At 39.6% G+C, this 23675-nt stretch overlaps 1 protein-coding gene across 1 annotated transcript in view; it reads right to left on the bottom strand.

Annotated features, from left to right (window-relative positions):
• Positions 1-568: 568 nt before the first annotated feature.
• The window catches only part of UVSSA (UV stimulated scaffold protein A), a 58123-nt gene continuing 35016 nt past the window's right edge, over positions 569-23675 (bottom strand). The window contains exons 8-13 of the mRNA XM_065661050.1: positions 20904-21081; positions 19525-19677; positions 14544-14727; positions 13521-13632; positions 7246-7429; positions 569-3250 (exon numbers count right to left, since the gene is read on the bottom strand). Of these exons, the coding sequence (XP_065517122.1) occupies positions 3157-3250; positions 7246-7429; positions 13521-13632; positions 14544-14727; positions 19525-19677; positions 20904-21081 (905 nt within the window). The 3' untranslated portion in view covers positions 569-3156. The remainder of the gene's footprint in view (positions 3251-7245; positions 7430-13520; positions 13633-14543; positions 14728-19524; positions 19678-20903; positions 21082-23675) is intronic.

Consider the following 23675-nt stretch of genomic DNA (forward strand, 5'->3'; position numbering starts at 1 on the left):
CCCAACCCCCAAATAAATCTTTTACATTTCATTTCTAAGAGCTTTTGAGGGTTAAGGTTTTCCAATGGAAATCTTCAGCCAGACCTGGATTGCTAAAGACAAGCCTCAAGCAAGTTCAGAGGAATTGAAATCGCAAGGTATCGTGCAAAAGATAAGTAAGGACCCATCCTGCCTCAAGAACTTCAGAGAGGATGTGCTGAAGGATTGTTTTTATTCAGAAACCCTGCTCACACTGTGATGTCACCAAGTGCTTTGTATTAGAGCCAGCCCCTTGATTCCAACCTTAAACAGCACTAAAATCGTGCATGCTATAGTCTTTGCTATAATCTTTTCCTCCCCATATGCAATTGAGTGCTCAGGTATGAATACTCACGGAGAAGTCTGCTTTCAGTTCCCATTCTATCCCCAAAACAGCACTAGTTATAAAAGGATGACTTAGGTGCATCAGCACAGCTCACTGCAGCTCAGTTACCACATCCTTACAGAAACACAGAATATTCACTGAAGTACGTTACAGTGTAATTGCAAAGGCAGTTGAGTTATAAAGGCAAAACACACACACCAGAAATTACACGAATGGTATGTTTATTTTTCCAGAAGCCCTGAGGACAGGAATAGAAAAGTTCCAGTAGAAACATCACACAGTTTAGCAACTAAGATATTTGCAAAGCTGAGATCTCAGAGACCTCAAACTTGCAAACTGCTGGAAGTGACACACAGAGAGGTGTGATTTACTTAAAAACCAGACTGATTTATTTCAAACTTAAAAGGATTTCTATTTAAGAAAAGGAAAAAGTTCTCCAAACCTTTGAATGACGTCTGACCAGGTCTAACGAGAATGGTCAAAATGGCAAAATTCAAGACCTGTTGTGTGTATGTACGCTGAGTTACGCTGTAGAGAAATCACTTGATTAAACAAGGCAATAACTAACATGGGAGGGGAAGCACTGGAAGTTCCTCAAGCACTGGATGAAGGGAAGATACATGCTGGTAAGAGGCAGTGCTACAGAGGATGTGTGTTTAACATGTTCTCCTATGAAAAGCCAATGGTCTTTCTTGCTTCAAGGCAGAAAGAGGAATTAAAAAAAATTCATATCCAACTGGGTTTATTCTCCACCTTACAAGGAAAGTTCTTGCAACAAAACCAGAAAAAAGGAAGTAGAAGGGCTTTAGAAAAGGGCATTGCTAACCTGGACCAAAGTCACAGAATCACAGAATCCCAAGGGTTGGAAGGGACCTAAAAAGATCATCTAGTCCAACCCCCCTGCAAGAGCAGGGTAACCTACAGTACATCACACAGGAACTTGTCCAGGCGGGCCTTGAATATCTCCAGTGTAGGAGACTCCACAACCCCCCTGGGCAACCTGTTCCAGTGCTCTGTCACTCTTACATGCCCCTGTGTCCAAGTGAGCCATCTCCAAGTCACTTGCTGGGAAACCTTAATTCTGCACATTCTCTTTCTGCACAGAACAGTCATTTTAGAAAAACACCTTTTTGCATGTGTTTTTAATAAAGAAAGGGGCAGAGCACATAGATCACAACAGGATCAGGTTTAACTGGTAGATCAGACACTCAGGTCCAGATAGGAAGTTTCAGCTGCTAATTTTAGAACTGATGTGACTGAGTAGCATCACAACTGAGTATTAATTACTAAGCACACCTTTTTCGCATGTATTTCTACCAGTTCCTTTTCTGATCTTGGTCTTTGGCCTTTATATTTATTTTATGTTTTTAATTCTACTAAAGGCCAAAATGGTAACTCCATGGGGTAAAGCACACCTACTGTTTGCTGGAAATTTTCTAGTGCTGACATCTGATGTTCACAGCAAATAAGGGTTAAGTGCCACTGGACAATACAAATTCCCCACTCTTTTTACAGGGAGGAAACATGTCTTATAAATGAACACCTTCAGTCTGGGCAGGCTCAAGAATCTCTGAAACAGTGGCACAGCAACCTTTGTGGCTCTTTTGAATGTTAATCTCCAAGATCAGCGAGTTTCATTTGGACTGCTCTGGGGTCCCAGAATCCAATGATCTATTTTACATTCAAATGTGCAGGATGTTGTGGTCGATGGGTTTTGTTGGGTTTTTTTCATGTGTGTGTCTTTAATAACAAGTAAAATCAGTTTAGCAGTTGATTCAACTGACCTGCTGATGAACTTGGTTTGTCCTCGTCTTCAGTCTCACCTGAAGCCTTTACTGCCAAGTTAGCTACACTGATAGTAAGAGTGGTTTTGCTTCCAGTGCAGTGGACATCTTTTGCTGAAATCAAACTTTGCTCCATTCATTATTTGAAGGCATCAGTTGATTTGGATATTTTTCTGTTTGTGTACACGAGAGGTCTTTAGAGGTACTCAGGAGCTACTGTGCTACATAATGTAGTGCACTTTCTAGATTAGTAGGCTGAGCAAATTGTAGAATCACAGAGTATATGGGTTGGAAGAGACCTTAAAGCTCATCCAGTTCCAACCCCCTGCCATGGGACACCTTCCACTAGACCAGGTTGCTCCAAGCCCCATCCAAGCTGGCCTAGGAATGGGGCAGCCACATCTTCTCTGGGCACCCTGTGCCCGTGTCTCACTACCCTCACAGGCAAGAATTTTTCCTTGTACCTAATCTAAATGTCCCCTTTGTCAGTTTAAAGCCATTCCCTCTTGTTCTGCCACTACACGCCCTTGTAAAAAGTCCCCCTCCAGCTTTCTTGTAGGCCCCTTTAGGTACCAGAAGGCTGCTTTGGTAGAGGCCTTTCTCTGGTAGAAATCTGATTGTTTCTAAGGCATCTTTTTCTCTGAAGGCATGCACCTGGAGGCAAATTACAACACACATGTTGGTAATGGGAGTACAAATCACATGAGCCCCTTAGGAAAGAAAAAACCCCAAACACTTAACCCAGAGTATGTACAAGTCATAAAACATGCTCTATTTCATGTATATTTCAAATAATTGAAATAATTGTGGAACATATGCCATTCTGTACTTCCACATCTTTGTCAAAATTCATGTTATTATCAAATAAGTTAAAGTTGAAAACAAAAAAGATTACCCCAGTAAAACCACACTAAGCACAGTGTTTCAGCACAAATATGAAGATATGTGCTAAAAGTTTTGTGCACTTGCACTCTTGTAATCAAATGAAGGGTAAAGATGATTAACAATTTAATTCAGTGCATAGTTAAACTGGTTGGCAAACTTCTCGTGCTTCCTTTGGTCCACTCGGTTCATCGCTTTCACCACCCGTTTCATGGCACCTCTGAAAGAGAAACACAAAACAATAAACTCAGTTATGTTGATTCCTACACAGTATCAGAGAATGTTTATGAATGGGGGGGAATGAACTATGATTAATCACTCCCAGGCTCCTGAACACTGCACTGATGAGGCTGAACAAATTTGTCTGGTTAAATAAATTAGCTGCAGCAATACAAATAGTTTAATTCGAGCAATGATTTTATTAACAAGAGTAAACAAATGAAAGTCTTCCAGTTTAATGGCTGTGCATTCCACTCTCTGAGCATTATTTCTGATAGTGACACAGAGCAAGTTTGATTTTTCAAAAGCACCTAACTGCTCTCGGGGTGTGGTTGGGGGGGAAGATAACTAAAGGCATCTAACAGGATCCAAAAAACTTAACACCCAGAAACCCTTATGAAATCCAACCTGCAGAACCTAGAATGTTTTTGTGAGGAAAGGGCTTGCTGTTCAATTCATGTAACTATAACCTATTTAGCAACTTTCCTTTCAGAGGTTACTGAAACCCCATTTCATCAGCTGTGTGCAGAGTAAGATATATTTGCTCGCACCAGCAGCATCCCCATTCCTGAGCAGCAACTTTTTAACCCAAACATACAACACTAGTTTAGGAAGACACCAGAGACTGACATGCATGTCTGCAGAAAGATGGATAACTGCTGCAGAACAGCCAAGTGCTTAGAGTTTAGCATTGTAAGGACGGTATGTCCAGTATCTTATCCTTGTATATAAGTGGAATGGGATCTCTGCTACCTCATGATGGGCAAAAGCATTTTAGCCCTCCACAGTGGCTGCTGTGCTTGAAGACAACTCTGGTGTGTTCTTGGGATTCAAAAATGAAATAAAGAAATAAACTTTGGAGCTCTTAAGATTTCTGATGCTCTTAAATCTGATGAGTGTTGCTGCTCTTTATTTGCTGCCATTGCTTCCTCCCAGTAAAGATGGTGCCAAGAGATTATCTTCTTTTGCAAGGGACTGCTACGCTTTTGAACTGGGAGAGTGAAGACACCAACAGTTTTTCCTTACACAAACTTTAAGTGAAGATCACACAGCTGAGGTGTTGAGGGTGAGGAAAATGATGCCTAGACAGCATGGGTAGGAGCAGGAGATTCTCATAACAGGCACAGAGAGTGTAAGTCTATACATCCTTTAACTGGTAAAGCAGAGGAACGGGTTCCTAATTCCAGAGGGGTAAGAAAGCAGAAGTCAAAAGAATGCTGTGTTCTGTTTCTGGCCCCACAGAAACTTACAGCAGCTGTTGTGCACATCTGAGTTTATCTTGTCTAGGGAATTTTGTCCTTCACAGGATTCTAGAGTTCCCATTTTTATAGGTTACTCTGTGTGCCTCTAGCACAAAAGCTCAGAAATCTGAGGCTGCTATTTGCAGGTGTGCTCAGATGTCACCTTGTTTCTGTTTATGAAGAAGGAACCTCTCTCCTAACACATCTCTGTAAGGACCTGGGTGGCCTGCCAGCATGGGAGGTATACCAGCTAATAAGGGCTTGGTCTGAGGGACTATGTCTTGTTTAAGAACATGGCACTGATTTGATTTCTACACCAAAATGCAGTTGGCAGGTTCCATCACACATGGATGGTTTCAAGCCTAGTGCTGTTAGACTCTGTGTTTATCACTTCAGAGGATACTGAAGGCTGTGCAGAAGACAAGACATCCACCTACTAGTGTGCACCAAGCGTTTTCAGGATCAGGCCCTACAACCACAGAAGCAGAGCTGGAAGGGTCTATCTCTGAGAGGCAAGTTGATGCCTGTTTTAGCTCTCTGTAACAACTTCATTTCAAAAGCCATTTTGAAACATCTCAAAACAGGGGATACTTCTTAATAACACTTCTAAATGGTGGGATTAAAGATTTTCTCAGCAGCAACTGTAATGAAAACCAATATTCTGAAAAAACACCTTGGGAGAGGTATACTTTTAACAAAATTCTGCCAATAAAGTTACCAGAGTAAGGAAAATGTGGTCATGGGTTTGCACTTCAAATATTGCCTAATTGGTAGGAGAAAAGTGAGCCTTTAGCAGTGCAGAGTGGCCTTGACACTTTCATGTCATGTAGGTTTTACATTAGCACCACTGGATTGTGCGATACTGTAAATGAAATGAGATCCCACTTTGATGATCTGTGTGCAATTTCACTTAACTTTATTGGCAGACTAGAGCCTGGGTTTATCACCTATACATTTCAAGTAATTTGGGGTTGTTAGAAGGAGCCAAGGTTATCATCTTGTTTAGTGCTGCAAAGCATGAAACCTATTAAAACATGACAGGTTTGATTCCCTATGCCTGGCAGTAACACATACTCAAAATCATTAGCACAAACCATAGTAAACCAAAACCAGCTTTTAAAATTTGTTTTGTGAAAGCTGATATGAAATTCTGATCATTAGAACTGTGTGTCCCTGACTTCTAACTAAGATCAAGTGAGATGAGAATGCCACAGAAAACGTGTTATTTCTGTTACTAAAAGCAATGTGGATTTGGCTTGGTTATTATAACCATTACAGCAGAAAAAGGAAAATAGAGTTTAAACAAATATTGTGCCTTGGACGCTGTTCAACTAATCCAGTATGTTTAGGGAATAAGCTACCATTAATGATAATAATAATTTTGCTTTTTTCATTTGAGAACTTCAAACTTTTCACTTTCCTTTGACTACTTGAATTTTACATGTGAAACTCTTTCAATAGCTGCATCTGCTTTCTATTTGATCAAGACCAGCGCATGCTTAGGCAAATTTATGTTGCAGCCACATCTAACCAAGACTAGACATCAGAAATAGCATTACAGAGTGGATATGTGGAGATAGTATGCATTCTGAAATCATAGGCTCCCACTTCTCTCTGAGCTAGAGTGTCTGCTTTAAAGTTAACATATGTCTATGTAAGCTAAGGACATGCCTTTGTTCTACATGTCTGAATGCTACTGCCATCCAAACAGGTTCTTCTCAGTCTAAATGTAGGCCAAGAGATACTGTTTTCACAGGTGCAGGGGGGAGAGAGATACATATTGAAACAGCACCATGGTGGGAAGAATACTGTGTCCACATGTCTCTGGTACAGGGAATAATCATCTCCAGACTCCTAGGCTGAGAAGAGACCTGCAGTAAGTTCCAGGCCTTGATATTTACAGAGAACAGCAGGGGTTAAGTGAACAAGGACCATAACACAAGAAATATTCATGGCAGGGGGGTTAGAACTAGATGATCTTAAGGTCCTTTCCAACCCTAACTATACTACGATTCTTAACCAGTTGAATGCATTCTTGGTATAGGAGGAGAAAAATGTAATGACAGTGTGTGCCTGAACAATACAGAGGAAGGGATCACTGTGTGGTGGGAAGGCACTGCATCAGGCCCAGCTAGCAATTTAGTATGTCCAGGAGTGATAGAAAATACACAGAAAGCCCCAGCAGCAGTCAAAAGTTTGGGAAGGTCTCTGAGCATAAACTAGAGGTTTGAGAGCAACTGTCAACATGCCAAAACCCAAGGGTTTTTGATAGATCCTTTTATTAACTGAAGTTCTGCTCAGGACAGCTTATCTTAGGCTTTCAAAAGAAAACTTCATTTTCATTCCATCTACACTACTACAGTGCTTCTGATGCTGTAAACTGCGCCACTTTGAACATATCATCTTCTTTCCAGATCCAGCACTACTTGCACACATAAAGTAGCATCCATCTGATTAATAAATGATCATCCAGAGAAGCTAGTACAGCAATTAAAGATAAAAAAAATGAGAAGGATGAAAACAAATATAAATCATTCACAGGGGAATTTTGTAAATTAACTGAACATTGTCAAACAAATAACCTTGGGCATAAGTACTGGCTGCTCTTGACCCTCCAGAGATACAGAAGGCATTCCTGCTCTGCAGTTAGTGAAGCAAGTTTTTCAGTAAGTGCATGTTCATGTAGAAACAGAAAGTACCAGTGAAACGTAAGGAAACAGCAACTTATCAGGCTTTAGAGAACTAAGCATCTTACTTATTGAAGACTTTCTTCTCAAGCCGGGAACGAGAAGTGTTAGCCTGCTGCTTCAGGTCTGTCAGATTTGGGTATTTTTTCTTCTTCCCTTTCTTTTTCCCTTCTTTTCCATTAATTTTAGAGGAACCAAGATCCACTCCTGTGGCTGCTTCAATTTCTCTCATGAATTCTGGATCTCGCCACTCTGTTTAAAAGAAAAAGCATGCACTTTGAAACTCCAAACCTAGGCAGAATGTAGACTCTTCTAAGGTACAGGTTTTGTCGCTGCTAGCTGAGGGCAGAGTCACTGTGCTGTAAGCTGCATACACAAAGGAAGGGTGGATAAAACAGTTAGCCAAAATGACAGATCTTGATGAAGAAGCCCTGTAAGTCTGGGATTAGTATCTATTAATAGTTGCTATAGATAAAACTGTTCTGTAGGAAGACTTAAGTTTTTGCAGTACCACAGCAGCAAAATTCCAAGGAAACTATTCCATGTAGGAAAGGTGACACAAACACAGTGATTATTATTTAGAAATGGAACAACAGGCCAACAGCGTAGCTGAGCACCTTATCTCCAGAAATAAATTCTGAGTAAGCTTAAAAATAAACCTAAACAAAATAGAATATGTCAACTTTTGAGTAGAGTAGGGTGATGACATTGTAACTTCTGCATCAATCGTATTTGCTTCTAAATACAAGCTGGTATCTGACACCTAAATAGCGCTTGTGAGTAAGACAACATGACCCTGTTGCCATGAGCCAAATTTAGCATCTGAAAAAGATGTCTAAATCAAGTTTATTCTCTTCACAATAATAAGAATTAAATTTATCTCATTGAAAACCTGTTTTATGGTTTTATCAAAACTTTAATGCTCCAGAATCCAACCGTACCCTGTAAATAGATTCTGATCAGAGAAGCCACCACAGGAAAAACTGTTAACTCTTTAAGGAAACTGTGGTCTTTCACCCGTAGTAGAGCCTTGCATATCATAGGATCATAGAATCATAGAATAGTTAGGGTTGGAAAGGACCTCAAGATCATCTAGTTCCAACCCCCCTGCCATGGGCAGGGACACCTCACACTAAACCATACCACCCAAGGCTTCATCCAACCTGGCCTTGAACACTGCCAGGGATGGAGCACTCACAACCTCCCTAGGCAACCCATTCCAGTGCCTCACCACCCTAACAGGAAAGAATTTCCTCCTTATATCCAATCTAAACTTCCCCTGTTTAAGTTTTAACCTGTTACCCCTTGTCCTGTCACTACAGTAACATCAGAACAGTAACAGTAATATCAGAACAAGGTAACACAGTAGAAAGTAAAAATGTGGCCAGAGGATGGATATCTTCAAAGGCAAAGTTAGGAAAATGGCATTGCATTATAAAGACTTTAAGCATAGGGGTTGGGAAAAAAATGTAGCAAGCACCACTTCAAAGAATAACATGGTCCAAACTCAGCATAAGTGTCAGAATTCTGTAATTTAACCAATAACTGCCATTCATGTGTTGTATAGGTTCTCGTATGTCTGTCAGCCTTTTTTGCCTGCAGACATTCTAATACTAATGTCTACTACCGTTATTAACATCTATGTAGATATAGAAGAATAAACAGTCCTAAACATCTCTACAATTTCACTTACACACCAAGTGACTGTGTATAAGTCAGTGAGTGTGATAAGTATTGCTAACAACATTTCAGGAAGGTCAGAGGCTATGTCCTCACTTAAGAACACAATGTTTAGGAATACCAGAGCAATTTTCCAAGGAAAGGTTAGATCTAACCTGCTATGATATGTGAAAGCAAGGACCGATTAAAATCCAACACACCAAAAGCAAGAGGAAAATGAAGCTGTGCAAGGAACTGAGCAGTATAGAGGGAGAAAATAGAACACATATAATCGATGGATCATAAGACCTCACAGACTTCTTTTTTTGAAGGAATACAGAACAGCACAATTCAGATACAGGAACGATTAATCCAAGATTAAGGAAAACTGTCTAAACAGTTTATCTCCCAGTAATAAGAAGGCGTCACAGTTTAGGAACCCCCTGAATGGAGCAATTGTTTAAACACAACGAAAAAATGCCGGCATCCAGTAGAGATGAAATGAGCATTTGAGTAAAATGAAGGAGCAATTTAAAAGCCTTTGAGAAAAATCAATAGAATGCCAGGGAAGAGCAGCCTTTTTGAGCATTGATGGGCCCCTAAAGCTCTTCATACATTGTTACTGAGTTTAACAGCAGGGAAAAGAAAATTACACAGTTTGCAAGGGTAGGCGGGAATCAATACCGTAGTTAGTAAAGAGATGCTATTTCACATCTGACTGGCCAGCGGCCTGCCTTCACCAGACTGTCCTGATACCTGTTTGTTAACAAGTCACTAAGGGCTGAAAAACCAGATACTCTTCAGGGTTGACACAAAAAATAGGCACTTAATTTGCTCCTGTGTGCGAACTATTGGAAAAGGATGAACGCTGCAGATTAGCAGGTCAGCATAATCCCACCTGATTCATTGTTTCAGGACTGAAGAGCCCAAAACACCATTTTGTGGGCATTAGTTAGAGTTTAAAACCTTATACTAAGTTGAAAAATGCTCTTTAATATCAATGGCAGTGTTGTCAAAACATGGGCATGATCACACATACTGTATTATTTTACAGAATTGTTTTCCACTTCAATTACTCAAGGATGAAAATAAACCTACTATCCAATAGGAAAATTTGTAGGAAGAATTTTGGTGCAATTTAACCTCACCTCATCTTTTAATGTCATCTCAGAATTTTTCAAACTGTTGTCCTTGGCAAATGATGTTGTCAATGGTAAGACCAAAGCACTTACACTACAGAGTGGATTCCCACTTGTATTATTTCCCATAGCAGCACTGTTCAGACTTGCTCCAACTCCTTTGTAAATAGAATCCAAACCAAACACACCCCAATGGAAACCAACCAACACCCCCCTTCTCCAAACCACAAGCCCAAACAAAGGCCATTTTTAAAGGTTGAAGAAAATACTATAAAATAAATATAAAACTAGTGAGAAACAAAGAAAGCAGCAAAAGTGGATAAAAACATTTAGTGACATCTGGTATGTGTGTGTATATATATATATACATATGTGTGTATATATATATATGTATATCTATATATGTCTTTATAAACCTGCAAGGTTTTGTCCAATAAGCTAAGCACTATAGCTTTTCCAGTAACTCCCCAGACAGACAGGCTGGACCTTTGTATGACATCTCAGCTTAACAACAGCACTCAATAATGCAACACAGCGATGTCAACACTGGTTTGGGACCAACACACACATCCGTGTGCGCCAGAGGTGAGAAGCCTCTAACAACACCAAGCTGACACTGTAATAAAAATAAATATTATGTCTAGCCTCAAGCAATGGCAATTTCACAGAAAAAATAAATCAATATTTTTCAGTGCAAGTGATTTTTATACCAAGAGTATTAGTTTCTAGCTTGAAACTAGTCCCTCAAGAACACCCAACTAGCTTAATTTGCTAATTTGAGTTTGTCATAAACATAATTTAGGTTTGTGTGGTTACCCTGCTCTTGTGGGGGGGTTGGACTAGATGATCTTTTGAGGTCCCTTCCAACCCTTGGGATTCTGTGATTCTGTGAGAGCAGTCCTGAGAAGGACTTGGGGGTGCTGGTTAGTGAGAAGCTCAACGTGAGCCAGCAGTAGGCACTCGCTGCCCAGAAAGCGAATCACGTCCCGGGCTACATCACCAGCAGCATGACCAGCCTGTAGAGAAAGGTGATTCTCCCCCCTGACTCTGCTCTCATCAGAGAGTGACATGGACTTGTTGGAGTGAGTCCAGAGGAGGCCATGAAGATGCTCAGAGGGCTGGAGCACCTCTGCTCTGGAGCAAGGCTGAGAGAGCTGGGCTGGTTCAGCCTGGAGAAGACTCGGAGGAGACCTTAGAGCAGCTTCCAGTACCTAAAATGGACTAAAAGAAAGCTGCGATGGGGCATGTAGGGACAGGACAAGGGAGGATGGCTTTAAACTGGCAAAGGGGACATTTAGATTAGATATAAGGAAGTTCTTTAGCGCAAGGGTGGTGAGGCGCTGGCACAGGTTGCCCAGAGAAGTTGTGCCTTGTCCCTGGCAGTGTTCAAGGCCAGGCTGAATGGGGCTTGAAGCAACCTGCTCTAGTGGAAGGTGTCCCTGCCCATGGCAGGGGGTTGGAACGAGAGGAGCTTTAAGGTGCCTTCCAACCCAAACCAGTCTGGGATTCTATGATGATAACTAAGTCGGGAACTCTTTTTGCACAACACCCAAACCACTGCCCTGGTTTCACAATCCAGCTGTGCCCATGCTGTTGCCTGGATGCCGGTTTAGAGCACTTCAGTACTCCACATGGGCAAGAATGGAAATTGCCTGTAAACACAGCACTTCGATACATGCAAATCCTAGAAGGTGTTCAGTACCCCCTGCATTTGGGGGTGCTGGCAACTGCAAAGCACAGTCACTCAAAGACAGCCAGATCAGTATTAAAGGAAACTGGGTGGATGAGTTGTGTACTTAAAGGCACATTGATTTGACATAGACCTTTTTGGATAACAGACCAACAACTGTTCATTATGCTCTGAAGGGGTTTCATGGAAGGTTTAGTAAGCCTCATGAATAACATATATGACTGTGAAAATGATGAAATACCGAGAGCTTAAGGGAGAACTACCTCTTTAAAAGGAGCATACTACAAGTTACCAAAATAAAGACTATAGGTAAATTTAATTAGAATGCAGAATACTCACCTAGAAAAAATAACTTAAAATAGAGAAAACTAAGGTCTTCTGGAGGAAGACAGATTAAATAAAAGCTTTGAAAACAAATCTGTCCCCTCCAATTACACACTACGTCTTTGCTGGATAGATCCCTCTCTCCCATCTTCCTTTGCAGTCCATCAACTTCCAGTAGTTCCCTGGTTGCAATCCCCCTGGTGCTCATGAAAATCTACCTTCTGTCCATCACTAATGAGGTTTAGTTGTACTATTGCAAAAAAATCTCTCATTCTCCTTGGAAGTCTTCCTGCCTGTGTATTCATTGCTTGCTGTCTTTTTCATTGCCTGTATTCCTTACCTAGCAGTCCAGAACTTTATCCTGGCTAAAAATGCCCAAATAATCTTGGGGAAGGATGAGCCTTCCCTCCTCACCTGAAAGCAGCAGACAGGATGCAAGAAAGCCATTAAGTTTTGTTGTCTATCCCCACTGTTTGAAAACAAAATCCAGAGTATTGCACAGTAACATCTAAGCAATTAAACAGCAGATGTCTGCTTGCTGTCTTCCCCAAGCCCATCACAAATATCATGCCTATCAGAACATTCAGACTAGTTATAATGCCAATAAAGCCCAAAGTGAAAGCTCCCCTAGTTCAGAGCATTTTCTAGTGGTGCTGCACAGATGCATAACATAGCAAGGCTAAGAATTCTTATAAAACACTAGTAGATATAGGAAACAGAGAATATGATATGAATAGATATAGGAAAAACAAGTTCCCACATTGTGACAAAAAACAACTCTGCCAATATCCGTGGTAACACAGTGATCCTGATTGTATCAGCATTACATTACATAAATCACAGCTTTTAGGGACCTGCAAGATAAGACAAATTCTTTTCAGAAGCATGGGAACATGTCAAGCATTTCCCACAAAACAGGTTTAATTGTCCTTAATAAACATGTTCCTTAAGATAAAGGCTATAATTCATCTGTCTGAGAAGCATTAGGAACATTGTAACTACTGGAAATAAAGAACAAATGCAATGTTAACCTTATTCAGTGTACATATGCATCCATATTTATCACATAAGTAAGAATCACTGCAAATGATCTGCAAATTAAAATCAACAGGAATTTAAATGAGAGAATATGGTTAGGAGTAAAACAGAAATACGATCCAGTTCTACGATCTCAGCCTCTGCCTTTACCCATAAAAGGGTCAGCTCTTCATACAGCCTGTCACATTTGTTGTTCAACAAATGTCCTATACAGAGGGAGACTGTTGTCCAATGTGTATCTACGCTGTATCTATTCATAGATACAATATATAGATACAATATATGAAATACATAGATACTATGTAGTTACAATCTATACAATTATTGTATAGATTATGAATAAATTGTAGATATTGTGAATACTGTATATAATATACACACAAACATATAGATGATAAGGATATGAAGCTTCCATTTAAAGCTTATCTCCTACCTCTGGCTTAGTATTTTTTAGTTCGGGGTTTTTTTTTTAAGATGTTATACAGACACAAACCTGGCTGAGCTGCTTGCTTCTCAAACCGCATCTTTTCTTCTCTGGCTCTGTCCTCAGCATTTATGGGAATCCCAGATTCATCCCGAGGAATTATCTTTCCATGGAAAGGGCACTTCAAAAAGAAAGGGAGAAAAAAAAAGATCAACTCCTGAATGGAAAGAATATGCTTACATGTTATACAACATAGGTTAAAGTCAGACACTGGAATGAAGCAACAAAACCCTCTACTTGATTCTCATTCCCCCTTAGAAAGCATGAAGATCCCATACACACCATGTGTTTAATATATTCACGATCTCAAAGAAATAAGCTCTCTGTGATATGAATATCCAATTTCAGGTGGTCAGGCAGCACATCCTGTCAAGTCACAAGGGCACCAATGCTGCATTGTATGTTGTTGCTTATGCTATATCCCTACCACGTAACAATCCCATTTAAAGTATTTTAGTGATTCAGATCCTTCAATCTCAGGTAACAGAGGAAGAACAGGGATATTAGAACAAAGTACTTAAGCAAAGTATTTCTGCTCATAGGGCTCATAATTTGAGGTTGCATAGGATTTAGCTTTCATAAAACCTAATTTGCCCCTCAAACACCCAAGTTTCTAAATACAGTTAATATCAAATGTGCCTTTAAATGAGAAGAACTTTTCAGCAACTGTTTCTGCTTTACTGACAGGTATATATACTCATACATAATATGTAAAAATAAAGTATAAATAAAAACGCCAAAAATATTTGAAAGTTCCTTAAATGTTCACAGCTTCCTTACCAAAAGGATTCTTCCCATACGAAACACATATAAATAGTAAATTTAGAATCATAGAGTGGTTTGGGTTAGAAAGGACCTTAAAATCATCTAGTTCCAATCCCACCGGCCATGGGCAGGAAATTTCTCCAGATACAATTTTCTTCTACTGCCTCAAGCTATATTTGCAATGTGAAATCAACATTCATAGACATGTTTTAATGAGATCTTCTCCATATAGCACATATCCTGGAAGTTAGGTAACTGAGTGCCCACCTTAATCCGATCTTGTCTTTCACACAGCCTTCCATCAGGCATCCGTGCTCGACATTTATGTTTCACTGGTTCAAACTTGCCAGCAAATGTGATGTATCTAGTTTTTAACATTTCACTTATTTCTTTATTTTCCACCTCTTCCTCTACTTCACTGGGTGCCCAAAATCGATGCTCAGAAGCAAATCTGGGGAAACAATGAATGAAAATTATTCACAAAGTTGTAAGAAAGCACATAAAGATGCCAGTATCATCCTGTGGTGAACTTACACGTAAAGGAAAGGAAGCTTTACTAGTGAGTTAGAAAAACCTAGGAATCTAACATTCTTTCTTATGACTCCTATATTACGAAGATGTTTTTCAAATATCACCAAAGCCCGTCTAGTATTGATTTCTTATCTAACCTACCAACCTATTATGAGGCTTAGCTCTAGCTCATGATCTGACATTCAGCATCAGTTATCTGATACCCAGTTTCAGTGAATAACTTTGTAATTCCGTAATTAACATTCTTCATAACAAAATACTTCTGTGATCAAACACAGAAGATAGATTAGGGAGGAAACAGTTTGATCTTAAATTCTCCGGGTAACTGTATTCCTGTAGCAGCAGAGAAGCAGGAGCTGAAATCAGTGTTGCAATATACTGAGACCAAGGATGAGAGCAAACAAGCAGTTTAAAGATTCATTATTCCAGGTTTTCATATACAGTGTCCATAAGTCTGAGAAATTTATGGGTGTTCCTCTAGGAAATTAAGCTAATCCATTGGAAATCTATTTTAAAATTAGAGTTCTTTACTATATTTACACAGGTAATTATATAGGCAAATGGAAGATGAGTACCACCATGACAGTGGATGTGGGAGTGGGAGAGAAGGGGAGCAAGAACCCTTGAGTGATGGAGTATTTTCAAATCTTCTTAATAGTAGTCATATAATTTCATTTTAGCCACTCTAGGATGCCAGTAATGAAAACAGGCAACCCCAGAGAGTTTTAGATGCCAGTCTTAGGATGCAATTCACTGTCTCTCTGATAAATGTTTCTTTCTGCTAATCATGAAAACAAATCAGGGTGACCAGCTTAAGCTTAGATATCTAACTTTAAGACATCTGAAGGTAAACAACAACAATCCCATCCAAAATTTAAGGAAAAATAAGTTCAAGAGTTAAAAATACAGCTAAACTAAGAGAAAAAAACAAAATTCCAGCCTGCGCGTGGATATCCCTAGATGACACGTCTTGAGAAGGATATCCTTTAATTCTTAAAAGATACTTTACAATCACTTTCTTCCACATAGCTTTTCCACCCAACCCATCTCAGACTTATATGAGAGGATTTCCTTTATCCATATCCAGTTCCTCTCATTCATTAATATCCTTGGATGCCATCCCTGCCCCTGAGACTTTGCCTTCTGTCACAGCCATGCACACATGAACACTGGCTTCACTAATCAGAATCTCAATTCCACGAAGCACATAAGCTAATACTTAAAGCATTACTTTAGTGGGCCTGAAGAGTTTTGATGAATTTTATCTAAGCAAGTTTTCAGCGGTTGATAAGGGGGAAAAAAAAAGGTAGAGGAAATAATTTGACCTTTGCAACCTACAACATATACAGCTGCTGGCTTTACTGCAATAGTTGACCATTTAAAACTATGTAAAGAGATTAGAAGTAGGTTAAAAGAGGGATCAAGCAATTTTGAAGCCATTCTAGGATTTGCCAAATCTTCACGAAAATGTTCAACAAGTCAAGTCCTTGTTGAAGAGATTCATGATATCCAATAATGTCTTCCTAGAATAGATCTTGCTAATGCTAGAAGAATTTTAACTGGCTATAAAGTACAAATAACTTCTTTCTGGTAAATTATGGGATAAAGGCAAAAAAGATACAGTGGAGGCTACTTTAACATCAAACATCATAACGTGCTTCCACAATTTTTTTGTTTAAAAGTTTTCAATTCTGCAAACTATAGCCTAAACAAAAAAGCTCTAAGAATCTCTATAATACACCAACATGACTTTAGTAAAACGCTTGAATGGTGAAGTATTTTAGCTTCAGGAATTATTCAGGAATTGTTCAGGAATTGTGGCAAGAGTATACAATAGACAGGACTACAAGAATGAAATAGGTTTCTTACTTGCTTAGTTTGAAAACAATTCTGGAAACAACAGTGACTGCTGGCTCTGTGTTACTAACCTTACAAACACATTGAGGGGAAAGCATTGCTAAAAAGACACCACACAGGATTTCTATGTGCAAGGTAGCCATACAGAAACCCTTTGTAAAATTCTGATGTCATTTGGTGGTCTGAACTCTGCTCCCCCTGTAAATTATCAAATTACAATTACATGAGAATGAAGCAGCATTTAACAGTTGTGCATGCCAACCTTCCCAATTAAATAAAAGACCTATTTTATATCTCCCCCTCCAAATCTGCATCCTACATATCCCAAGAAAATTAAGATTAATGTTTCACTCTATATGTCATCAATCCCTATTTGGGAACAGGACTTAAAATAGCCTGATTCCTACACAGATATTCAAAAATATTACTGTTTACTACAAGCATAGAACTTATTTTCTCCCAGCAAAAGAACAAAGCAGTGCAAATTCCCAAAGCTTTCTGCCTTCCTGCTGTTGCAATGTAAGCAACATTGTAAAAAGAACATGAAATCTTTCAAAATGATGCATGTGACAAGTAAAACCTTTTTGTAAGAGGAATCAGAAGGAAAAGAGATAATCAATTAGATGATCATCACCCCACTCACACTCATAGAAATGAGTGTTACTGACCTAGACAACAGAAGTTTTAATGGAAATTACATAGTTATATATTAGGAGGAACAAAAGACAAGTAGTGGTTAACTGAAATCTAAGACTAAGTTCCTGGAGAAATGCTGCACTCCTTCAACAAATTTGTATCAACTTCATTCCTAAGCTGTGGGGAAGGTTATATCAAAAACTTGAATAATGTAAATGTACGATGCATTTAGGAGGAAGACCTAAATAAGCTAATTCAAGTACCCTAGTCACAGTCATAAGAACTGCTGCACCAGCTAGTTTACTTATGATTCTAATTTAATTCAAGGAGGAGGCTAGATGAGTTTGGAAAGTCCATGCTACCCAAAACAGTCAGTTAAGCTGGCATAGTCTCTACACAGTACAACACTGTGCAGTGTACACTCTCTTCCCCCCTAAAAAAGTACTACTAGAGTTTTATACACTCATTTTAACAGTCCTTAAACTAGCTTAGTGAGTTCTGTGAGTGAAGGCAGAAGTAGGGAAAAGGGTTTGGTACAAGCTTTTTGTAAAGCCCACGGTTACTGTCACCTTCTAGGGAAGGCAATAGTTCACCATTTACCAGCTAAACAAAGCTTTAGAAAATCATTTTCCTGGTAGCTGCATTCTATTAAAATCTAAATTTACTGTGAATCCTGTAATTAAGTAAATGTACTGTTAAACAGGTGAAGGAGAAAGACTCTTCCACTTCAGATTTTAAATATTCAGATTCCATACACATTCTGTATGTCTTGTCTGGCTTTTAGGTTTCATTTTTTTTCCCTAGGCATGTTCTAGAGATGGTATGTGTGCATACAGAAAACTTAAAGGATTTGGCCAGTGACTTCCTTAATTTCCCAATAAACATATTTTATACCCGGGGTCAATGGTATTGTGTGCGCAGAGTTACTTAAATTATCTTTAGTTAGATTGGCATATCTGTAGTTATAGACTATAAGGTTCAGAAGTGTGCCCTCTATTTTATTGGAAAGCATAAAAAATAAAACAGTACAGCACAAGGCAGACAGGCAGTGAAATATGCTTCTGATTTCACTTATGACTTGAATAACTCATTTGCAATGTAAAATAAAGCCTTACTACCTTTTTGGCATTATCACAGACAAATGCTTCTTAGAGCCCTGCTGAAAATCTTAACCATTTTATAGGCTTTGAAGAGCTTACACCCCATGAGACAGAACCCAAAGCTTGGAGTGACTGTGTTAAAACAGTAATATTTTGCTGGCTTTCAGTAATTCAAAAGATATTCTGTGCTTTATGCAGTCAGGTCTAGCAGCAAAGCTTTTCTCTTGTTCCTTTCTGCAAACACTGTGATTATGGATTGGGTTTTTTTTTTTAGTAAGAAAACAAACTAAGGAAAAGTAATACTGCTGAGAATATAAGAGCTTGATTTGCAACCCAGCCAAGTCAATGATTTTTGCCTTATTCAAGCCAGGTATAGTACACACTCATTAAAGTTCTAGCGGACTTAATGATATTTATACATAGAGGAAGGATTTTGTATCCCAACTTTCATATGAAAATACTAGTGCTGAAAAAGGACTTAAAAACCTGATCACTAGAAACAAGTTCTGATGTATACCTGCCATCTCTTCTCCACGGCATTGCTAAAGCTTTCCCTAAGTCAGCAGTGCTTCAAGTCCAAGAAACAAAACCTTCCCAGACAAGAATGGAAAGTGAGAGATCCAAATTCACATCCTGTAACTGCCACTTATTTTTCGTGTGACTGAACAAGCATACCAGTTTCTTCAGTTACCACTCTAAAGGCAGGAAAAAGACCCCTGACACCTCCCCAGCCTTTCTCCTACCTTGCCTACTATTTATTTAGCCTGTGAAGTCTCCATCAGAAGGAATGCCTATCCTGCACTTGCACAGCACTTTGCATAATGAGGTACCAGTTTAAATTGGAGTAAGCGATGCCATGCTGCAGATAACAGACCAACATGAAAAGAGACGGGAGGGAAAAGAAGTGCTTTGAAGCATCAAAGGATATTTAATTAGTATCACATCTTCTCAAAACAAATATCATTTAAAGGTAGAATTTCTGACTTTGTTTATGGATCCTACAACATAAGTGAAAGGAGAAAAGTAATTATCGAAAGAAATGGGAGTCACCCCACTGCATGACCTCTGAGTACAAGTAAATCTATATATTTGTTTAATTTGTCTTAAAAGAAAAAGAGCATTACTTGAGAATCTTCCCAGCACTTGGCTGATCCTGTCCCCAGTAGTGAAGATCTAATCCAAAAGGCATGAGGGGAGCTTTAGCTCTTTCTTCTTCTAGTTTTCTTCTCTTACTGTCAGGCTCTTCGAAGCCTGCTGGCTCAGTAGTTGCAGAGTCACTGGAGAAAATTGATGAAAAGTCAATAGAGAACAGCAATGATCACAGCAACTTTTCCTGTTTGCACTAGATTTTCACACCAACACTAATATTATCTTAGATCTAGGAGTACAATTGCTTTTACAGAGTTATTCTCGGTTGTCTTTTTTTAAGGAAAAAAGGATACAAACTACAACTCCATGCACTCTACATACAGCACATTGCACCATGAAGCTTAACTGCACATTCAGCGAGAGCCAGCTAACACATATTATACCACGGATGCAGAGATCTAATCGAGACAGTAATGGATCATGCATGCTGTACACCTAACAGGTGCTTCTGTAAACTCATGCCGATGTTTGCATGTCATGAGTTTGGGAGTCACACTGATTGCAAAGTCTTTTGTTGGCATAATTCCATCTTGCAGGTTTATAATACTTACTGTACAATACCACTTTAGAATTCATTAGTCCTCAAAAAACAGAGTACTACTGTGGAGACCTTGGGTAGTCACTGACAAAGCTTCAAATGGTCTGGTTCACCTTACTGAAACATTATACTTTTTAAAGTTTAAAAGTCATAATGTACATCTGAATACTCCAAACTCTGGACTTCGAATGAAGCAAACCCCTTTAACTTGATTACATTCCAGTCTGCCAGGTTTTGGAGGCCTTCCTGGCCAATGCAGAAGCATCTTTTCAGGAACACACCACCAAGTAGATTACTCCAGTCTTATCCCCAAATCACAGATAAATGCTAGACAAGGCTGGAGTTTCACCAAGCTATGAACAGGATTGACAACGAATACATCCTTGGAATCAGTGTAACACATTTCCAGGCAGCATGAACAGCACAAGTCACTAGGAACCAAGAGATGGTTGAAAATACTTTCCAATGTATTATTAAGATATGTGCAGTTTAGTTGCAAACCAAAAATTACCTCAATAACTAGAGATTTTTTATTTGCTTGTTTGGAGAGAGCACTTTATATTTTTATAGACGTCATTTACACCAAATACACCCTAAATCAAGTGCATAGTAAAAGATTCCTTAAGATCCTGGTGTAATCACTAACAACATCCCAAATATTAAGCAGTGAATGTGCATTTAAGTAAAAAATTGTAACCAAACCAAAACCAAGACATCTTTAAGAGCTTGCCTAGTTAATGAGTGCTTTCCTGTGTGCTTCTGTGAGTGATAAATACAAGAGCAAGAGGTTTCTACAAGAATCAAAGCAAAGATAACCTGGCATGTGGAGGTGGTAACTTTGGTAGTTTGTCTCTAATAAGTTTCAGTGTGGCAGCTGCACAGGTTGGATCAAGTTCATCTTCATTCCCCTTCAGCTGGGTCCGGGAACTCAGTGGAGCTGGTCCTGTTGATGTCATCCCCACCAGGGCTTTTGGGGGTGACTGGGGTTCTAGCCCTGCAAAAGAACTTGATGTTTAGAGGTAATTCACTCCTCCCACCTTCAACACTTCACTGTGGGGCCAAACAGCTCAGGATGCTGACTACATGTTTACTGTTTTCAGCTTGCATTAGATATCAATCCCAGTCACAGGGAGATATTTCTGCCTATACATTTTTTCTATTTTGGAATAGAAACACACTGAGTATCTAACTGCAGCAAACCAACTTTTAAATTTGTATGACATGGTGTGACAACAAAGAATGATGTTACTTCACCTCAGAAGGATTTCAACAATACATGTTTGCTTTAACTGCAATACTGCTTTTAAGTTTCTATCATCACTTCCTGGTATGTCATTTCTGCACTCAAGGTTATACCAAGGTAAAACAGAAGAAAGGAACTCTTGGCACTACTGTTAAACACCTAGAGTCCCAAAAGACATCTAAGAGTAGCAAAAAGCAAGAGGGAAAGTATGCATCGATATCCTTCTGTGTGCTAAGATCAGTTCTTTGTAGTGTCTCTGCCAAAGTCCTGCTAAAATACTACAGAGACCACTTCTGGCTGGATCACTGCAACACATGATGGACAATATCACCTAGCACGGCTGGTGGGGAAGCACGCCCAGTGAAACAACAGAGTGTGTGAGGCACATACCTGTTACTTGATCATTCTCAGCTACCATATTGACCCTTCAGAGCTGAGAAAATAAAATAGCTGTGTTTTTTTTATCTTCCTGATTTCTTAAGGGGCAGCACCATAGAGAATAGTTGAGTTTGGATTTCTAAACGTCTGCAAAGTATACGTATCTAAGTAGGTCTGCAGAATTAGCTAGAGAACGTTCTTCTTTCCAGATACTAAACCACACAATTTGCCAAGATAATATATCTAAATGCTGGCAGAAGCCACCAATATATCCACAGAATACACCCAAGAGACAGTAAATGTCTGAGCTACACCTGAGGAACAAACCCACTGCAAGGCAGTGCCAGGCACTGATGTCCAGCACCAGCAGCTCAGTAGTGGGGCAACTTTAATTACTTTATATGGCCAGATTAGACAGTCAGCATGGACTGTAATGATGCAATTAGACAGGCTGAGCAGTTAGACAGCACATGCCTCTACCCACTGAGCTAGAGAAGCAACTCTATTAGCTGGCAGCAGTAACAAGAACTGTTCAGCCAATGACAGCTAAAAATGGAAAGATGTGATCCCTCACACTAATGTAATAGACTGCATGTGCCCCCTTAGAAAGCCTTTTTATAAAGAACTGACTGAAATGCAAGACCTCATCCCTCAAAAAACCACCCCTAAATTAACACAATGTCACGGTTTCACAAAACTAAACTTTTCAGCAAATTATCACAACCTTCTTATGAAAGCAACCAGTTTACCTAACATGTTTTAGCCCTTATTTAGTTGTGACTTTTAGTCTCTTGCCCACTTCTATCCAGCCCGGAAGCTATGTCCTGAAGTATTCTTGCTTTGCTAATTTGTTTGCCTGTCATTACATGTATCACAAGATATCAACTAGAAAAGGAACAGCTGAGGTGGTATTCCTATGAGTGGGAAATTGCAGGACCTGTAGTGACAAGTAGCTTTAATACACAAAATATTGTCATTTCAGAGAAAACCATATTTTTCACAAAGTTAGAGCAACTTGCCCTTATGAGTTTTTCCACCTTACAAGGTCTTCCAGTAATTCATCCTGACCTTGATTTATTTGCACTGCTCATTTCCTGTAACCTATGGGGTGCAACCATACAGATGGTATTGCCTGACTTGAGTTACAGGTCAAGAAGGTTGCTGAGGTGGCAACCTTTTAGATCACCCCGTAGGTACATATGGGTCTACATTGTTCAAGCACCTAGGATCAGCTGAGTCCTCTATCTCTCTCTAGTAGGGCATATACTGGTAACAACAAAGCAAAGTGTTTTAAGGGGAAGGTGTTTCAGGGCAGAGGCCAATAACAACAACTGCGGCAGGTGGCTTACCTGCCCCTTTCAAAACAAGATGGGGAAGGAAATAAGATGTGAAGAAGGAGACAGGATAAGGGGACACCAGCCATCAGCAGTTAATAAGCATTAATAGAAACTTCTCTGTCTTCTCCTCACTCTCCCATGACATATCAATATAATCATCCTTCTGCTTATCTAGTGTATGACAGAGAAATGAAGACCATTTTAACAGTATGGTTAAAGCAAGTACATCAGAGATGCAACTTGTATGTGATAATATTTTCCGTGTCCATAGGGAGCCTCTACCCAGCTCTGGCAGGCTGATGCATTCCACCTTTCCTAAGAAAAGGTTACTTGAGCATCAGATGAATACCCCACAGGAGCGAACACATCTGAGATCAGGTATTTCAGCAGTGCCAGTCCCCTGGCTGTCCTGGAAAGACTTCAAGTAGCCAACTGTCCAAATGCTCACAGGCAGCAAACACTGCAGACTGGACAAAGAGACATTCGCCACAGTCTGAAGGCAGTGTCAAGCCCAGCTCTCTGGATAACACCCTAAACCCAAAGCCCACATTCCTAAGGCAATGCTTCTTGAAAAACACTGTTGCTTGAGCTGCCCAATGCTACCTGGGAACTGAAGTTAGCATAGAATTA

This window comes from Lathamus discolor, chromosome 1 (genome assembly GCF_037157495.1).
Source record: "Lathamus discolor isolate bLatDis1 chromosome 1, bLatDis1.hap1, whole genome shotgun sequence".
NCBI classification, from domain to species: domain Eukaryota; kingdom Metazoa; phylum Chordata; class Aves; order Psittaciformes; family Psittacidae; genus Lathamus; species Lathamus discolor.